The 21,327-nt window shown below is 39.6% G+C and overlaps 1 protein-coding gene across 3 annotated transcripts in view; it reads right to left on the bottom strand.

The window, feature by feature from the left end:
* Window positions 1–21,327, bottom strand: part of LOC106818906 (fibrillin-1-like) — a gene marked incomplete in the record, with an annotated part of 31,199 nt that overhangs the window by 7,641 nt on the left and 2,231 nt on the right. Inside the window, 38 exon segments of one of the 3 annotated variants that reach the window (XM_014823674.1) lie at window positions 502–630; window positions 1,137–1,265; window positions 1,457–1,582; window positions 1,836–1,964; window positions 2,132–2,263; window positions 2,488–2,616; window positions 2,768–2,929; window positions 3,261–3,356; window positions 3,785–3,913; window positions 4,094–4,222; window positions 4,702–4,830; window positions 5,667–5,795; window positions 6,167–6,295; window positions 6,448–6,579; window positions 6,798–6,926; window positions 7,141–7,269; window positions 7,569–7,697; window positions 8,027–8,155; window positions 8,784–8,912; window positions 9,124–9,252; window positions 9,725–9,853; window positions 10,642–10,770; window positions 11,064–11,192; window positions 11,612–11,737; window positions 12,077–12,208; window positions 13,371–13,499; window positions 13,891–14,019; window positions 14,169–14,297; window positions 14,652–14,780; window positions 15,019–15,150; window positions 15,666–15,800; window positions 16,171–16,263; window positions 17,449–17,574; window positions 17,903–18,037; window positions 18,925–19,017; window positions 20,419–20,544; window positions 20,817–20,951; window positions 21,108–21,151. In XM_014823674.1, the coding sequence (XP_014679160.1) occupies window positions 502–630; window positions 1,137–1,265; window positions 1,457–1,582; window positions 1,836–1,964; window positions 2,132–2,263; window positions 2,488–2,616; window positions 2,768–2,929; window positions 3,261–3,356; window positions 3,785–3,913; window positions 4,094–4,222; window positions 4,702–4,830; window positions 5,667–5,795; window positions 6,167–6,295; window positions 6,448–6,579; window positions 6,798–6,926; window positions 7,141–7,269; window positions 7,569–7,697; window positions 8,027–8,155; window positions 8,784–8,912; window positions 9,124–9,252; window positions 9,725–9,853; window positions 10,642–10,770; window positions 11,064–11,192; window positions 11,612–11,737; window positions 12,077–12,208; window positions 13,371–13,499; window positions 13,891–14,019; window positions 14,169–14,297; window positions 14,652–14,780; window positions 15,019–15,150; window positions 15,666–15,800; window positions 16,171–16,263; window positions 17,449–17,574; window positions 17,903–17,987 (4,315 nt within the window). 3 annotated transcript variants of the gene reach the window in all.

Consider the following 21,327-nt stretch of genomic DNA (forward strand, 5'->3'; position numbering starts at 1 on the left):
GCATGTAAACAATTCCAAGACCAATCTTCGTAATTCCGCCCGTTTTTCGGATATATTTCAGTGTATGATTAATGGGAATATTAATGCGTCCATTCATCCACAATACCTTCAGAAAGCTCTCGGAAGCCGATTTCGTGAGTCATCAACAATTTCCGCGTCAACCACTATCGACATCTGCTTTTAAGGCTAGTTGAAAAACCATAATCGGCTACTACAAAACCTTACCTTACTAAGCCTTCGGGTAACATGACATGTCCTATTTTACCCCTGCTAGATACCATAATAAAAGTGACATTGTAACAAACATTATATGACAGCGAAGGGATTTACATATCGGTATATGTGCATACATGTCTAGAGTATTAAGTCCCATCATCAAAAATATGTGTAACAACTCTACATACGGCTGCCGCATTAAACAATATGCACATCGGCAGGCATCTAACAGAGCAATAATTGGTAGGGAGTACGCAAACCACGGGTGTTGAGAAACCAACTCACCGCTGCACCTATCGACTCCATCGCCACTGAATCCCTCACGGTCGCACTTGCACGTGTATCCACCCTCGGTGTTCGTGCAGGTGGCATCCATGTGGCATGCGTTCGCACCTTCTGTGCACTCGTCGATATCTGGGAACGATAGCAAACGTTTATTTCGAGTGTTTTTATCGCTAAACGGGTTTATATGGGCTGGTATATTACTCTACTATAGAGTGGCAGAGCACACGATAGGTGCATGTACTCGCAGAAGGAAAATGGGAGATCGTGGTTTCTGTGTTACACGGTCGATCACTTAGGCCACAATTAAAAAAATCTATCCGACCCAGGCTGAAAAGTTTGGGTAGGTAGGTAGGCTTTTTATTTTTTTATTTTTTGAGGGGGGTCTTTTTACAAATTCAGCATGGTGTCTACATGCCCGGGTGTGCTTGTGTGGAGATATCTTTTATGTTGAATGTTTGTTTTGCTTGGTACATATTATAATGTATTGCCTACAGATTTATATAATGTACATGCAGTGATACAATTTGTAAAAAAAAAAAAGAATGGGAGAGATAAATAAAATTGTTTGAGTCGGCCCCTTTTTGGCGGGTCGGTCAGGTGAGGGCAAACAAACAATATTTTTATTATGGCCTTACCTGTACAGGTTGTGAGGTTGTATGGAGAATATCCAGGGAGACAGCCGCATTCGTACCCGCCAGGCGAGTTCCCACATGTTGCTGTTCTGCCGTCGCAGTCATGTTCCCCTTCTGCACACTCGTCCACGTCTGTTAATTAAATTATTTAGAATGTGCACATCATTAACTGTTACACCACCTCTTATCAGTATGAAATGTAACCATGTTTAATCTATTTTCATGGATTTCATAAGAGTTACACAGATTTGACTATACATTGCAAAAAAACAACGCTGCTGGATAAATGATCTTAGCATAGCATTTGGGTACATTGCACTCACCGTCACAAGTTTTTCCATTGCCCCGGTAGAATGGAGTGACACACTGGCAGATGTAGCTGCCAAACGTGTTGAAACAGAACGCATTGCGATGACAGTCTCCATTGTCTCCCCTACACTCGTCAATATCTGAATTTGCAAAAAATCAACATAAGACAACAGATGAGGCACAACACGTTCACTACCATAGATATTACTTACTGCATTCAATTCATATAAATAGATACAAGATATGTGCCTAACCCTAAACTAGAAATCATTAACGTTATTGTTAACATATAAGAGCAGTGTACTACCGCACATAACATGAATGAGTATTAACGTAGCTTTGTGCAGCACTATCGCCCGTGTTACGAGAGAAAAGATCTTCTGAGCTTCATACCATCACAGCTGGTATCGTTGTGTTGTGTGAAGCCATCCAGGCACGCACAGCGGAAGCTGCCCTCCGTGTTCTCACAGTTGCTTGTCTCGGTGTCACACTTATCCCTGCCCTCCTCACATTCGTCAATGTCTGAAATGAACACGGCAGAACTTACGCTCCCATCCGGTCTCCTTTACAGGTTTTAGAATGACACAGGCTTGCAAGGACCCTGAGCACATGAGCTTACAATTTCTACTGTACTGTTACCCCCATCGAGTTGCTACATATCATGTCATGGAGAACGATTATTCTCTCACCGTCACACGTGTCAATGCTGTTTCCTCGATAACCTTTTCTGTTGCAGGAGCATTTGTAGCTGCCGACTGTGTTCTCGCAGCGACCGTTGGCATGGCAACGGTTCAAGTCGCTGCTGGCACACTCGTCTATATCTACAAATATATGAAACAAATGCAAACAAAGTTTGAGAAGGCCACAGCAGATGGTGTAAAATTGTACACTGGCAAAAAATATTTTGTTCAATTGCATATAATTTGATCAGTTCTGCCAATAACTGTGAAGGTAGAGGCCACATCTGTCCAGACATTCTGTGAGGAATCTCCGTACATAAAATAGAATAAAAGGCTCAACGAACAACACAGTACAGCTTACTTACCCTCACAAGTGTTGGCATTCAATTTCTGATGGCCCTCAATGCACTCGCAGCTGTAACTTCCATCCGTGTTTTCACACACAGTGCTCTCTCCATTACATGCGGCTACCCCCTCTTCACACTCGTTCAGATCTTTGAACAAACAAAAACAGAATATTTTTTACCGCTCATTTCATCAACGTGTCACATAGTACATTTAGTACATATAAGCGCGTACATATGGTTACAATTACGCTAACAAGGAGCAACATTTGTGTTCCTTTACAGCTTTTTTTCTACCTACCAGTGCAATCGTCGATTCCGTTTCCACTGTAGCCCGCTTTATCACAATTACAGGCATAACTGCCATCGCTGTTGACGCAGAGAGCATTTTCGTGGCAACTGTTGAGTCCTGAATCACACTCGTCAATGTCACTGCATGTGTCCACTCCATTACCACCATATCCTATACACAACAGTAAAACACCCACGCACAGTCAGAAATACATTCTGCATGGCATCCTATACTGTTTGACAAAGTAGTACCTATACTAAAGACCAGGATAACCATCTCCTTTAAGACTTGAGCTTCTTTACAAGCAGCACTTACTGTGAATCATGTCAGTTTACAGTAATAGCTACACAGTGGTATATTAAAAAAAAAACAGATTATAATATCACTATAAATTGTGTATTATAATCTGTTTTTTAAATGTTCAGTTATGATGGATCGTATTTATTTACGATTCATTCTTGTGGTAACACGAGTAATGGATCATAGCATCTGTGTACTGTACCCTCTACATTGCACCGGCACATAAAGCTTCCAACAGTGTTCACACATTCAGCAACATCCATGCAATCGTCTCTTCCCAACGCACATTCATCCTGGTCTGCAACAAACAACAAATTACATTTATTTCTTGCTCTTCATTCATTTCTTATTTCTTATGAGCTAAAAGCTGTAAAGTAATGCTAATAAATGCGTGTGATCACTCGACATCTATTCTCACTCAGGAAAGCTACAGAAAGAACCACTTTACAGTGTAGGGATGCTTCTGATTGGTAAATACAACGTGCTTAAGATTCAGCATTACAGTAACACAGCTTGTAAAATATCATCAACATAACCATCTTCTTTCAGAATTGAGCTTCCCAGCAGCACTTATTATATTACTGAATCATGCCAGTTTACAGTAATGGGAGTGCTTGTTGAGGCAAAGTTTAAACTCGATGAGCTTAGCCTTATACATGTCGCCAGGAGCGTATAATGACAAATTTTTTGTCATTATACGCTCCTGATGTCGCTCGTCTTACTCACCTTTGCACAGCCGGCTGTTTATGCGGGTGTGACCCCAGGTGCAGGAGCATCGGTAGCTGCCATCTCTGTTCTGACACACAGTCGTATCATCATCACACCTGTCCAGCTCAAGTTCACACTCATCAATATCTGCAAGCAGAGATGCCTAGCATTAGACGAGGAAATCACTACATGATATAAACTGGTCACACGTACTTCGCTGCAAAAAAAAAGGAATTGAGTGAGTGCACAGCTTTGGTTAAGACACATAGATACACTTCTATGGAAACTTGTGCATGTGTGTGAGCCATATTGTGTTTACAAACTTACCGCTGCATGTAGCTTTTCCATCCCCTACATAGCCTCGCTTATCGCATTCACAAAAGAAACCACCACGAATGTTTACACATGCGGCATCTCTGTGGCAGCCACCATTTTTCACGGCGCATTCGTTACGGTCTGAAAGCACATAAAGGGAATAAAATAAGATCCCACAGGTTAGAGAGACACAATGTATATAACATAAGTTATAATATATTATAATAATATAATAACTTATTATAAATATAAGTTCTTATCTCGAGTCTATCTTGTTTTCATACTAGTGTCTTGTAAATATTCATGTTGTTATAAACAGTGATTCTATACTTAATTTACTTTTATTTCTTGTAGCAATACAAGCAGTATATGTAAGACATATAGGTATATATAAGTAAGGTAAATATAATTATATATATCGATCCCTAGATACATTTGTTATCTCATAGTGACTGTATTAAAAGTATTATTTGTTAATTGCTTTTCTACGTAAGTTGTGCCATGTTTGCCAATATGAATTCAAGTGTGTGTGCGTGAATATGGGTATGCATAATTTATATGTACGTAAGCATTTTGCAAATAACAACGAATCATCTACACTTTATCGTGACAAAACCCACCAAGGCATGCTCTATTGTCTAGACGATCATGGCCGTCCAAGCATGAGCACACGTAACTTCCATCTCTGTTCTCGCAGTTAGTCGATTCGAGATCACAGAGATGTGTTTCTGCGATGCACTCGTTGATGTCTGTATGAAGCCATTTTACAAACGTGATTAGTTACAGGCATACAACATATAAAAGTAACCTAGCGTGAGTGCCAATGTATAAGTATATATACCACCACATACTAATTTCATCTTCATTAATCAGTGCTTTACCTGTGTTATATTCTCACTAATAAGACAATGTCGCTATCTAATACTCATATTTTAAAACAAACAATCAAAATATTACTTTCAATGTATACAGAAGTAAATCACTACGTGTGATATATCCTATACTATACTATACAAACCTTGTCTATACAATCCTATCCTAATGATATATAGACGGTTTAATATATGCCATCAACTAAGTGCTAGAGATAAAACTGGACAGGTCCTTGCCATGTGCGTAATAGTACACACCTGCGATGATTATATCCACATCATAGCGACTTTTAATGCGTAATAGCTTATGCGATCAATTAAAACATTACTGCTCGGGTGAACAAAATCTAATGTAAAAATGTGTGCACGTATTCACACTGCACGAGAAAAACAAAGGAAGTGTAAAGGCCCTCGCACACGATGTGCATTCGGTGCGCGCCAACGCCGCTGAGCTAAACGCGTGCGCCATCTGCGCACGTAAACCAGCCCGCACACGGTGCGCATTCGGTGCGCGCCAACGCCGCTGAGCTAAACGCGTGCGCCATCTGCGCACGTAAACCAGCCCACACACGGTGCGCATTCGGCGCGCGCCAACAGCGCTGAGCCAGAAAAATCAAACATGATAGATATTGCGCAGCGCCGAATGCGCACCATGTGCGGGGGCCTTAAGTGACAGGTCTGGACCTAGCCTAGAACATAGCCCCGCCACTCACCACTGCAGTCTGCCACGCCGTCTCCACCGTAGCCAGGGCGATCGCACTCGCAACTGTAGCTGCCCACTGTGTTGCGACACTCGGCAACCTCATGGCAAGTATGAGTTCCGTCCGCACACTCGTCCTCATCTGCAGATGGCAGGGATTTAATGCTGACGTAGAATATACTAGTTTATAAAGGGTTCTCCCCGGGAATTTCAGAAGGCAATGTCGTTTGTGGACGGATAGGGAACGGACTGGGAGGGAGTTAATTGCAGCAACTGGAGTCAATTACGCATGATAAAAGCAGCCTATTCTTTTTTCACAAATGTGTATAGTCACTATTATTATGCATTACTGAAGATTTGCCTACAACATACCATACAGAACATCACCGCATGTGGTCACAACTTTGCATACCATATGTGGCTCATTCCTATATTTACAATATATTGCAGCTAAATGATACGCTCTTCAGTTTTACGTTTCATCCCTAAAGAATGTTAGAGAATAGTGTGTACTTATGCAGTGCGTTCTGTTCCCATTGCTGAATCCACTCTTGCATCTGCAGTCGTATGAGCCATCAGTGTTCCTGCACCTAGTACTAGTGGAATCGCACATGTCTGTACCTATCTCACATTCATCAATATCTGGAAAAAAAGCAATGGAACATCTTCTTAATAAAACACCAGAGCTTTTATCAAGTAAATGCTGAATCGAGGAAACGCAACCGGAGAATAATGTACGTATGTAAGAATAATGAAGTGTTAAATTACAAACATCTACTAGTGAAATTCCGTACCAAGACAACTTCTACTGTCCACACGTTTGTATCCAGACAGACACCTGCAAACATAACTGCCCTCTGTGTTAACACAACGAGATGTAGTTGTCTCACAATCATGATCATCTTCCTCCTCACACTCATTGAAATCTAGAATAGCAAAGCAAAATTCAAATTACATTACAATCATCTGCTTATGTATGGCCAGATTCAGAAAAACAGAATATTAAGTAACAAGAATAAACTGAGTACTACAAGCGTGAAAGACAATGGTCTTACTTATAGTAAACCTTACCAAGAATAGCATAACGCAGACAGGACATTTTCTCACTCAAGACAAGTTCATCAAATGAGTTACATCCACCTACCTTCACAAGTTGTATCATTGTAAACCTTGAATCCAAGTTTGCAGATGCAACCGAAGCTGCCATCAAAGTTCTCACACTCTGCACTTGCTAGGTGGCAATCATGTGTATCAGCAGAGCACTCATTTATATCTGAGAAAATAATTAAGCTATAGACAACAAACTAAAGTTTGTATACAATATATATGCATATGCACCAAAGTATCTATGTAAAACGTACTCTGCGACCCAACATCCACACCTCAACTACTGTTAATTTAAAATTTTAGAAGATATAAACATGTCTATATCAATGAAAATATGCAACGCGAAACAAAATTGTAACTGATCATGCAACATTCCATACCACTACATTCTTCTATGCCATCCCCTGTATAGCCCTGCTGTTCACAGAGACATCTGTAGGCACCAAAGGTGTTCTCACAGGTCGCAAACTCATGACAGAAGTCTAGAAGGTCAGCACACTCATCTACATCTGCGATATAACAACAGAGATTTTAATATTTACGCATAATTACTGCACACTAGGAGGTACACCCACAGATGTAACATGGCAAATGCTACAGCAGTGCAGATTAAAAGTCAAAACTCCATGCAGACAGCAACATCAACAAGTTACAAGCAACAGTCCAGACTAGCTAAAATAATTTTATGATTTAACAGACAAGATATATATCGTAAGTATAATATTATTGAATTGTACCATCAACAGACATTTAAAGTCTAGAGTTACACAACTGGCAGCATATTAAACATATTGAGTATTCATCTTACCCATGCAAGATCTGTCATTCTGTCTTCCAAGTCCAGCCTTACACAGACAGGCGAAGCTACCATCGCGGTTGGCACACACTGTTGTCTCTTCATCACAATCATCAGTTTTCTCCTTACACTCGTCCACATCTACAACATGCGCAACGTTGAGAAATCAGTAATCGTTTAAACAGCACGTTTCATCTGCACACAAAAAGAAGTGCTGCTGTGCATTCTAGCATTCTGAACACATCAACGAAAAATAGTGCTTGTGATTCATTACTGAAAGAAAAAGAAACTGCTACGTACATCATTAAAAACATTTCCTCAGAACCGCAGAAAATTGTGCAAAAAAATAGTTCGAAGCCATCAAAAATATAAACATCACGGAATACAGTTCGACTTTGATGCAAAACTCTACACAATGCTCTTTGCCCGGCAATCGGCACCGTCACATATGAAATCAGATTAATGCTCACCATCACAGGTAGCCATTCCATCGCCCCTATAGCCTAGATGATTGCAGGAGCACTTGTAACTACCAAACGTGTTTGTGCACTCGCCATCTGGGTGGCACTTGTTGGAACCTTGCACGCACTCATTGATGTCTGTGAACACACGACAGTACAATGGCAAAGCCGCAAATAAAAAGATCTGCATGGATTAATGGTGCTATTATATCAGTGGCATCTAAAAACTGAAATCCTACACCGATTTATCGTTTTTTTAAGATTTCAGGTATCAAAGCCCCATTTAACTTAAATATTATATATGATTTCAGAAACCAGCATGATCCATGTTGCAGGGCAAAATAGAAACACATAGTCAGTGACTTTTATCCCTGCTTGGAAATTTAACTGGCGTTGAATTGAAAGCCATTCCTAACAGATACTTTGCTTGAAGACGTAACAAGTTTAATTATTCATCAATAACGACTGATGACATATTCCTAGCTCTGGCGACATTGATGGATTCGCGGCCAGGTTATAGAAAACAAGATTTTTTAAGGCCAACCAGGTGGAAACTATAGTGTTGTGGGCTCTTGCCTCTGGACACTCAACTAAACAAGTCTCTTTCTGCTCATCACACCAGCTCTAAGATCCGGATGTTTATTATTACCGTTGTATAGACCATATAAGTGTTGTATAGACCATACTGTGATAAAGTGTGCTTATATAAAAGATTGCAGTAAGTAAACCACAACACATTGACTACACTACAGAAACCTGAACTCACCTGCACATGCGGTGGCCGTGTCATTACTGAAGCCACGTAAACATTCACACCTGTACGCTCCCACCGTGTTAACGCATCGCGTTGATGATTCGTTGCAGTCGTCCGTGTTCTCCTTACATTCATTATTATCTGAAAACAACAACAAAGCGACGTCCATCATGATCACGTCTCAAAACTCTCGACTTACAATTCCTCGCGACAGTGGCAGTCTGTTATCTTGTAAGATTGCACGAAAAACATAGTAATCAAAGAATAAACTAGACAGTCCATAACACCCGATACTTAGAACGAAAACGATTGTAAAACAAGCGAACATGAATGGAGAAAGAAGCAAACTCACCTTTGCAGTATGTGTCGTTCACCTTACTATGCCCTTTACGGCAGCGACAGTCGTAGCTACCATCCACGTTACGGCACAAGGTCGTATCATCGTCACACTTGTCCAGACCCAGGGTGCACTCATTGACGTCTGCTCGAACGGCGAAAACATCAGCAAAATCACAACCATATAGCATTTAATCTAGTAGCCGTGTAACCTTATGCGTGTGTTCATGCCATCTCTGCGTGGTGGTTTATCTTAGTCTTTCCCTCTCTCCCCCTCACCTTCTCTTTTTGAGAACTATAAGCTTTTGCCCAGCAGACAATAATGCTGTGTGCCATAACTGTTTAGCACATATTGCTCTAAGTCCATCAAATATAGCATGTTCGCTGTTAGTTGCTCATTTATACCTGCAAGATGTGCTTTTCACACATATATATCTTACATAAGCTTGAAATTCATGCCAAACAAGCCAGTCACACACTATAACAGGCAGATATTGAGTTTGTAACACTAAAACCGACCACACAACCAGGGACACAATCACAGATGGCACCATTAATTACTACCCATTCCATGGCTTCAAACAATCACTCCGAATTGTGCGGCACTCTGCACTCACCGCTGCAAGCCTCCACGCCGTTACCAACATATCCTGCTTTCTCACAGTCGCAGGTGAAACTACCCTCTTCGTTTCGACACTTAGCTTCTTTATGGCAGTTATGCTTGTTCTCCTCGCACTCATTGTAATCTGAAAACAGGACATTATACAAAATTATGCGATTTACAGATGTCCATGACAACATGTTTTTTTTAATTTAAAACATAATTTAAAACATCAAGCATCAAATTTCGTGAAATGTCTTCCAAAATGAGTTTGGTTTTTTTACACAAATTTTGTATAAGCACCATTCACGTGATGAAATACGTTCAGGAATATTTAAGACATGTTATCCTCACAGAGCATTTTAATATTATGGCGCGTATATTAGCTGCATTCACACTCCGTATTTATGAAATACGGTATTAGCGAGATACCGAATCTGAGACAAATTCGCGACCGAGCGTTCACACGCTGATTCGCGGCTCCAGAAATGCCGTATTTGCGAGCTGCGAGCTGCTTTAATACACTGAAAAAAAACAATGCGTCCAAGCAAACAATCAAGCAAACAATGCGAAATAAACAATGCAATGCGCACCAACTGCCGATAAAATACGTAGACTGGTCCGCGCTCGACAGTTCCACTCGCGTTACACTAAAACTGTCAAGCGCGGACCAGTCTATAAAATACGCGGCTTCAGAAATTCGATATTTAGCGTTCACACGAGAGAAATGCGCGGTCCAAAAGATTCGGAATTTCTCAAGCACGGCAAATAATTCGGCATCTGGGAAGCCGCGTATTTCAACAAATACCGAATCTATTTAGATTCCGTATTTCTTGGACCGCGCATTTTGCCTCGTGAACACTAAATACTAAATTTCTTGCTACGTGTGAACGTGGCTATAATTGGCAAACCTTATGGAGAAATTTGTTCTACCTTTACAATGGGTTCTATTCACTCGATCAAATCCTGGCAGGCAAGGGCAATCGTATGAACCCTGTGTATTAGAGCAGCTTGTTGAGATAGCGTCACACAGATCCACATTTGCACTGCACTCGTTAAAATCTGCAATAGCAATGGTAAGATGTCATACTATAGTTATAACCACAACCGGCATTACACCAAATACACAAAACTACCACCATGTTCCACATATACTACCGTTATACACTGCCCAAAAAATGACAAATACCCTTTTCTCTTGTGAATATTGCTACTTAAGAAAACCAGATCAAGAACTAACAAGGTATTATATTAAATTCTCTTCGAACATATATTAAAGGAATATGATTTAAGTTTCAACAGAAACATTCATCACTAAACATTGCTCAACTACTGAAATATTTTGGCAAACCTACCTCTGCAAGCCTTTTCATCAACTCTTGTGAATCCGCCCAGGCACGGGCACCTGTAGCTTCCAACCTCGTTCTTACATTCACTAGTCCTTAGGTCGCAGTGTTCTCCGTCAAGTTCGCACTCATTCGTATCTGTACAGAATTAATAGACGTTACACATAACAGATAACATAACTCTCGTGACATTCCAGCCTTGTGACATTCCCACCTAACACATTGTTTGCAAGTAATTTTTTTCCTAATATCTATCCCACACTCCACATTGCTCAGATGTCATTTTGTGCTTACAAACTCCCAGTGTTATTCCCTTTTAACATTTAATGGTTCCACCCCTTAACATTATTTACACATTGGTAATATTTGCCACAGACTGCTTTTGTTCACATGCTACACTGTTATTACAGTTAAACTAATATATAAGTGACAGTAGAAATTATTAGACCAGTTGACGGATGACGAGTTATCAACACATTCGATTTTATACAGGTACTTGGCTTCACCTATCATTTACTAAGTTATTAGCCAGTTATGGTGAAATAGACACAACTCACCATCACAGAGAACAATTCCGTCTCCAGCAAAACCAGCCGAACAACCACAAAGGAAACTTCCCTCTATGTTAGTGCATTCTGCATCTTTGTTGCAATTATCCAACTTCAGTTCACATTCATCAAAGTCTGAAACAGGCAACTTACGTGTTCATCTATAAATAAAACTTTATAGAGCACTATACAATAGTTTTCACATGTGCCTGCTATTAGCATTTTTTCCCAATTGGTGATTTTCATCATTTTAATTTTATACACAAATATGTGGATTTTCTTCTTTCTTCATGGTAATTTAAAAAAATAATAAGATAATTAAAAAATCATCCAACATAACACAACTACTATAATAAAAACAAGAGGGTTGGCTATCACAGATTAAGCTTATAATGAATATAACATCATGAACATAAACTTGCATCTAGCAATTGCCAATTACAGTGTAAAAGCACTAACAGCAAATGCACTCACCACTGCATGTGGAGATGTCTAATCGCTCCATGCCTTCGATACACTCACAAGTAAAGGAGCCTTCGCTGTTCACACAGCGTGTACTGTGACTGTCACATCTCTGGCGTGCAGCCATATCACACTCATTTACATCTGTAATGGATCCAGCAGATCAATTTACATACCGAGTATACCTGTTTCTGCTCTATGGTACTATTATCCATTACAGCAAATATCCACTAGACAAAGAAAGGAATCACTCTCTTCCAAATACGCTGTCTATCACAGACCTAGGGAGTGGTGAACCCTCACAGTCACATAAAATCCGCAATAGTGTCAACATATTTATGGTTGCTACAGAGCATACGTGAGATGGTCAGTCTCTTAACGAAAGGAAAGTTGTCCCACGTACAAATCAATGAGAAATCAAAAAAATAAACCGAGAAATTTCTATACATTCTGTGCATTCTAGTTGTAGGCATTGATGGGTACTATTTTATTGAACAGTAGTTTGCACCACTATCATTGTACATGCATAATGAATCATGATCACAACTCAATTAATTTCTTCAGCCGAATATTTACACAAATTGCCAAAAAATATTGTACAGCTTCTTATAAACCCAGACTGGTATAACTACTAATTGCAAATACCTAGATAACAAGTTGAGTAAATGCTTGTCACTTCAACTTACGTGGAAAATGCAAAATCAAACCGCTGAATTAATTAAATAGACTAGGAAATATAATTATGCGACATCAGACTTAAATGAGACATGCGATATTCCTCCAGTAACAAACCAGCGTAGATGACGTGGATCAGAAGACGACTGGCCAGCATGTTTTACATACCTGGACAGCACGTTTTACATACCTGGACAGCACGTTTGACATACCTGGACAGCACGTTTTACATACCTGGACAGCACGTTTTCCATACCTGGACAGCACGTTTGACATACCTGGACAGCACGTTTGACATACCTGGACAGCACGTTTGACATACCTGGACAGCACGTTTGGCATACCTGGACAGCACGTTTGACATACCTGGACAGCACATTTTTACATACCTGGACAGCACGTTTTACATAGCTGGACAGCATGTTTGACATACCTGACAGCACATTTTTACATACTTGGCCAGCACTTTTTACATACCTGGACAGCACGTTTGACATACCTGGACAGCACGTTTGACATACCTGGACAGCATGTGTTATATACCTGGACAGCACGTTTGACATACCTGGACAGCACGCTTTACATAGCTTGCAAGCACGTTTTACATACATGGACAGCATGTTTGACATACCTGGACAGTGAGTGCGGTTGAGGCGTCGGTGACCCTCGTTACAGGCACACTTGAAGCTGCCGTCCATGTTTTCACAAGTAGTCGTATCCGGGTCACACACGTGCTCGCCTAGCTCACACTCGTCCACGTCTGGGGTCAGTGCAAGCGATATTTAACAAACAGTGAAGACGTTCATAAAGGATTTACTAAGGATAGGCAGGGCGAGAGTGTCATGAACCAGGATGTGTGAGGGATTTAGCATACGACTGAAAAATTGCTGCTATTGTTAGAATGAACACAAAAGAGATATGGAAGGAGGAAAGAGGTTAGAGACTGAAGCATGAGCGAGTGAAAAATAAAACGCTATAGGAAAATGCCGAGCAAGACAATCTGCAGAAGCAAGATGCACGAAGAGCAAGAGTGATACAACTACTCATATATCATTGAAATATATTAGCTGCAATTATGCTACGCTTGCCCAAGCATTGTCTTAACAACCAATTCTCTTATGCGCAAAGCTTTAATCGCAAAAGCAACCCACCAGAGCAGTGAACACCGTCTCCAGTCCAGTATGGCCTAATGCACGTGCATAGGAAGCTACCCATGATGTTCAGGCAGTGACCTTTCTGTGGGTCACAGTTGTCCAATCCAACATTACACTCATCAATATCTAAAGGGAGGAATGAAAAACTTTGAAGATTTTCGTGCTAACTTCGCATATCTAACATGTCTAAACAGACAGTTTAAAAAAAGAATATATTCAGTCTAAAATTTAGGTATTGCCCGTATACAGATAGATCTGGGCTATCAAATGCAAACCTTTACAAGTGGATGGATCAACTCGGTTAAATCCTGGTTGGCAGTCGCAGCTGTAACTCCCATCAGAGTTCCGACAGATTGTAGAATACATGTCACAGCTTGCAAGGCCAGTTGAACACTCATCCATGTCTGCCAATAGTATAAAAAAAACTGCTTCACTATAGGGGAAGATATGCATGTATTTGTAAAGGCTGATTGTAAGTGTGCGTGTGCATTCATGCGTACAATTGCTATTTTTGCAGGGGTCTCACTTAAGATTCCTTTATGAAGTTTTTTAGTATTTTTAAACATTTTTTCGATATCAACAATATCAATATTGACGATATCAACGATATCAATCTTTTCCATATAATTTTCGTCATAATAGTTCTCCAATCCTCCTTAAAAACTTCCTAATCGATACACCATAAATGTTATTTTAATCAAGGTCATCATTCTAATGAACATCATCACACTGATCACAGTGATCACAATCATACTCACCACTACACATGTACTCCCCATCACCCTCGAAGCCTTTCTTGTTACAGTGGCATTCAAAGCTTCCCACCAAATTCTCGCACTCGGCCTCAGGTTGACAGTACGACATACCCACTGCACACTCATTCGAATCTAAAAGTTTAGACATGCAATAGATTAGATTCAATATTAGATATCACCTATCAATATGTGATAAATTTCCACATGTATGAAAAATAAGGGCCTAAGCCATGTAAGCTGTTAATATTCAGTCTAAGTCCGATGAGCTGTCCATAAATTATCTGCTCCATTTCACCAAATCTAAGTCTCAAACGAACAACATGAACAACTGTAATATTCCCGTGTTGAATTTAAAAAGTTGTGAATTTACCTCTACATTGTGTGTCATCGTTAGGATCGGATTTGTATCCAACATTACACGCGCACAAGAAGCTGCCATCCGTGTTCTCACAGGTAGAGGTCTCGACATCACAAACGTGTTCATTCTTGCATTCATTAACATCTGCAACGACGAGATATAACAGCTATAACAGATATCAAAGTGCAAACGGGGCAGTACACCATCAGACACCAGACACATTATTCCTGACATAACCAAACTACAATATTCTAGCAACGTTGTGGAAACGTTATGTGTCAGCTGGGCACCTATTGTTAGCGCAATTAATTTAGCTCAGAAAATATAGGGAGATCAAGCCCCTCAGCGTGAATTAAAATGGAAGTGTATCGCACCCCAACCCTTCATGATCAGGACCAAGGCCAAGGATAGATTGATCGTTTACTGCATGTCAAAATACACCGGAGTCAAATCGTAATATATCAAAACATTTTTAACATGTATATAAATTTACATATTACATACCTGTTATATTTAAGATAATATATTATATTATACTTTTGTATTTAGTATAATTATTACGACTATTAATTAATAATATTAACACCATAATTATAATTTCAATAGCAGGACCACACTTTATATAAAAACTGTGCGGGTAATAAAAATCTTGCACTCACCACGACAATTGATTCCATCTCCAGTATAACCTGGAAGACAACTGCATCTATAGGTGTCTATATTCCTTTCCTGAATCTGAGAACACACTGCATTTTCATTGCAAATATCCTCATTCAATCTGCAATCATCTTCATCTGTTGGCACAAAAAACATCACATATTAGGGAGAAAAATATATATATCAAAAATTTAAAAGGTAGATACATGTGAAAAGGCAGGTCAAGCACAAGCAGGCAAGAGGTCACGTGATTTACTTAAAAGGCCTGCAAAAATATCACCTAAAATTTTTGAAAACATTCTTTAAGGTAAACAAATGAATGAGTTAGCGTAAACGTGAAAGAACTTTCTATAATTTACAGTAAGCTATAATACGTTACATTATAGTATCAATCATTTAATAAATTTCACAACACACAATAGAAAGGCAAACCTACACCTGGCATATTAAACTAGAAATTAAAATTCACATTTCATAAACTATAAGCTACATGTGCAAATTACTTACCAATGACGTTACACTTGTAACCAGGAGGACCCACAATATTGACACATTCCTGATTCTGTCCACAAGGATTTCCCTCCAAACATTCATTGACATCTAAAAGATTAAAAAAAATTATGAATAAAAAAGGGTGATTGTATAGATTTCGATTTACAAAAGGTGTAAATCAGATTGTAACCACTAGGACTGGTCCTTTAATATATATTATAGCTGCAGCCTTGTAGAACAGTCATTACAATGAAACACAGTCGAGAACCGCTGTTTGTCCATTTTACAAGTCATTATGAAATCCACATCACGTTACATGAAAATTACAAAACAAGTGCCACAGAGCGACAGCGCTCAACTGACGTGTACTGTAGCCAGGTATTCTTCTGATAAACTCACTGGCAACCAAATCAAGTGCGCCCTCCTGCCACCGCGTTCGCGCTCAGAGCATATATCTAGGATACTATTAATACAGATCTAAAATCTATGATAGGCTTTGCTATACCTACTGGTAGTACAGTAATAAAGATACAGCTGTGTAACTTTAATGACTTCGCTATATTAACGTTATCATGGATATGCGTCGAGCGTAGTGGTGGTGGTGGGGGAAGGGTCGAGGGGGAGGGTGGGGGAGGGGCAGGTGGAGGGGGCTCTAATAGCAAAAGCAGTTCAGTCCTTTGTTAATAGTCAACAAATCCATGTTTAACCCTCCTTTGAGGGTCAAAAGGTTATCAGACACTTACTCTTCGCACGTCAGCGGAAAGTAGATTTCATGGTCCTTTCAATAAAGTGATAAAAATGATAGGTCACCGCTGAAACAAAAAGGTTTTGCACTCGGTCCGTTAGACCAGGCCCTCAGAAAATGTCTGATATCCGACCTTTCCCCCACTGCCCTTTGATTTGTAACCTCCAATTTCGCGCTAGTGATGGGTTTCCTCCCCATCACACTATACATCGAATATTAAGAGCGTAGGTCGAGCCGTTGAGATTTGTGCCATAATTCCGTATTTCCTCCTATACCTTAAGTTAAGGGGAAAATATTCCCCCTCCATTGACACATCTTGACCTTTGACCCTTGACCCCCCCAAATTCGACATCCCGAGTCCTTTTTGCGATCCCCACGATGTCCCGAATATCAAGACCGTACGCCGAGCGGTTAAGATTTGTGCAAAACTATTGACAGACGGACGCACGGACAGACAATCATGCGATTCTACTAGCTGCATCTGACTTCGTCAGCTGAGCTAAAAAAACAGGACCTTGAATGTTAAACTGCAGCAGGTCAAGCCTTACCAGAACAAACAATCCCATTGCCTCTCCAGAACTCTGCCGCACATTCACAAAAGAAGCTGCCATCGGTGTTGAAGCAAAAGGCATTAGGATCGCATAGTGTCACGTTCATTTTGCATTCATCAATATCTGAAAATCACTCACACTGCTAAGTTATGGTGGCAGTACAGAATTCTCACCTGTAAATCGCAGCTCTACATACTCCATAAAATGCACGATTGTTAACTTGTTACTTGTTTACTCTTACTTGTTAATATCAAGAGTACATAATAGAGATCTCCATTTTTCTCCATTTGCTAAAACATATAATCTAGTAATATGCATATATCATCTTATTTATATATAGTGAATGTTCAGGCTAACACAATGGTTGGCCAGGCTCCATTTATGATGGGCAAGTACGTTTACAGCAAAAAGAAATTAATTATTGGTGCTTTCACTGCCACAAAGCATCTACCTGTGCAGGTTTCATTGAAGCCATCTGTGTGGTAACCTGGCTTGTCACAAAGGCAACGAAAGCCGCCAATGTAGTTCTCACACATAGAATCGTCTGGGCATCTTCCATTGTCTTTCTCACATTCGTCTGTGTCAGCTACAAAGGCAAGGGATAAGATTGTTAACAACTATCTCCTCCCGCTACAATGACACAGGAATTTACAAATAACATTATGGTCACTCATATACACTCATTTCATGTGTGTGCATTAGTCTAATCCTATACAGTCAAACTTCGGTTATCCGAACATCAATTATCCGAACAAGATCTCAAGGTTCTGTGAATATTTAATACGCCACTAGACCACCCGTGACCCGTTGGGTCACCCACTATTCAGATGTTATCAATAATTTAGGATTTAGATTTAAGATTTACGCTCAGATTAGTTATCCGAACAATCAGTTATCCGCCCAAAATACTCCCTGCCCGTCTCGTTCGGATAATCGAGGTCTAACTGTAAACATATGTCGGGTACCGTATTACACAACCCTTGATTGGACTCTGTAATACTCATGAAATAAATGCACATTCCTGGAAAATTCCTTTTGAATCAGTGATTGTGTTATATATACTGACACTTCCATGCTCTGCAATTTAGCATTCGCAGCATCCATGTCAAAATGTGTGATTTAAATTTTAACATCAAACTTGATGCGGATCAAAACCAGTTAGCACAACCAAATAATTTCATTTAAAAATGGAACCCATGTAAATTAGTTTAACATGGGATCAAATTATGGTCTTGATACTGAATGACCTACATGCACAAATGTAACACATTTATTTCGATTTTTTTATAATTTTTTTTTCCCGATGAAATCGATTATGTATTTTGATAACCAAGCGCTTGGTTCAAGCCACTGTTCAACCGATGATCGAGTATAATCGATGATCGTGACATCACTAAGCGCTTGGTTCAAGCCACTGTTCAACCGATGATCGAGTATAATCGATGATCGTGACATCACTACTGAATGACCTACATGCACAAATGTATCCAGGTGCAACATCTATATTGATACAAATCCTATCTGTTCCACAAGGATTTGAGTCTAGTTCAGTGCATTCATCCACATCTAAACAAATAAAAACAAACAAACTATTAGTCTTACCAAACGCATTTAAGAAAATTGTGATACACTTAACTTATAACTGTAATCAAAAATACTAGATTGGATCAGGTCTAGTCTTATTCATCATTAATACAATCAACCAACTAAACATCCTATTAACATCCTTTATGGTTGTACAGAGATTCTAACTATCCCATAGCAGCTCATATATAGCTGATTGTGTAAACACAGTAGACCACAAAGGTGTAAAACAGGGAATATTCATGAGCAGGAACTCAGATGGTTGCCTGTATCATTAGGCGAGTGAGACTTATTTCATTGTCTACAGTCAGCAATCAGTGTGAGACACTGTGTGAGAACCTGTTCGGTGAACAGCCAAAACAACCTCAAATTCTTGCTACTGGCCCATGGACTGCAGTATGCTGTGAGGATATAGACACCTGTTTGTCAAAATAAAATCGCTCACTTTCCCGGACACAAAGCATGACCCTAACAATGCACCTATAAGGACCTGCCTACACTCAGCTACCTGTTGTGCAGAGCTTACACTTGTAACGGGTGTAATCCCAGAGGTGAATTCACATCCTGCCCAGCAACATGCCTCTTCTGCTACCCTAAACTGTAGACGGCAACTCACAGAGCAGCAGCCTGGCCCTAGCTAGGTGATGACAGAGAAGTGAAAGTGACAGAACCTGTTGGTCAGGCAGTGTCATTCATCTCTATTTCTGGGGTTCAGTGGTTAACACACTGGTTTACTTATCATGCCCTGCAGCTATATGACAGTAGAATCTCACTGGAGTAGTGGCAGCACAATAAACCCCAGAAACAATAGTTCATTGCACAATCTTATCTAAATGTTAGCTGGTTGTGTGTATTTAAACGATGTACACACACAATAGATCAGTACTGCACTTTAAATAGTACGGTATGTGAGAAAAAACATGAAAATACCTAGTAGGTTGGAAAATCAGATTGAATCAGGCATGAGTCACTTTCGTTTATGCTAATGTTAGCAAATCTGGTTGGTTAGGGTCCATGACCTACTGGCACGTTATACTCTCACTTTATGACACGCACTATATGGCTGGAGAAACATGTCTCATAAATAAGCAATTTATGAAATCTATTTTATACATTGAACCATATAATTCTAAATTAGTTCAGCCATGTAAGCCTACACTTAATATCATATGTTTACGACAACACTAATGTAGGTATGAGCATGCACTACGCACTATTTATATCAGTTCAGAGGAGAAAAATTTTATAATGAATAAGTGTTTAGTTGAATGAAAAGATATTGGGAAAAAGAAATGTGGAATTAAGATACATAATGCACAAAACATCAACAGGACACATCCACAACATACATTCACAAAGGACACTGCTCTTTAGTGACCTTACCGGAGCACTGAATTCCATCACCAACAAAGAACGGGGTAATGCACCGGCAAGCAAAGCTTCCAACCGTGTTGATGCAGCGAGCATTATTGTCACAGTTATCCGTCTCTTCTGCACACTCATCAATATCTGAAAAGAATCAAAGAAACAGCATAAAGCATGTATGGCCCTGAACCGGCCTCTGCATCATAAGTTGCAGTTGATGACAATCGATACAACTCCTTTTGCATGACAAATGATCCCTGTAATCAGTAGTCAGTAATAACGGTTAACCACGCGACTAATGGTAAAGACTAAAGTTCACATTTGATTTGTCAACGTTATACTTTATCATTGTCACTGTCAGACGTAAACGTGCAAATAATAATAATATCAAAAGATAGTACATGACGTTATGTTACCTTCGCAATGCGTTCCATTGTTTTCGTAATCACCGTAACCGCGCAAACACTTGCATTCATAACTGCCGGCTGTATTCACACATCGGCTAGTTTTTTTGTCGCAGTCGTCCTCACCTTCATCGCACTCGTCGATGTCTGCAATTATAAACGCGACAAAATGTCATGGGAACCGTTTTCATATGCATTAATTTTGCTAAAAAGCGTGATTGACTATAGTTTGATTTTTCATGCGTATAATCTACATTACATCAGGAGTAAATAATCACACAACTTAGTACACTACATTCCTACCAGCGCAAATTCAAAACATTTCAAGGCATTGAACTTGAACAACACATCATAATATGGTTCGTACAGGAAATCACTGCAGGAAATTAACAAGAGCTACTGCGTGTGTATCGTAAAGTATCGATTGGGTTTATTACGTGATAACAAGAAAAATATATATCATGTAATATATTATATATATCATGTAATATATATATATATATATATATATATATATATATGT

The sequence above is a fragment of the Priapulus caudatus genome, unplaced genomic scaffold (genome assembly GCF_000485595.1).
Source record: "Priapulus caudatus unplaced genomic scaffold, Priapulus_caudatus-5.0.1 Scaffold2, whole genome shotgun sequence".
Lineage (NCBI taxonomy): Eukaryota > Metazoa > Priapulida > Priapulimorpha > Priapulimorphida > Priapulidae > Priapulus > Priapulus caudatus.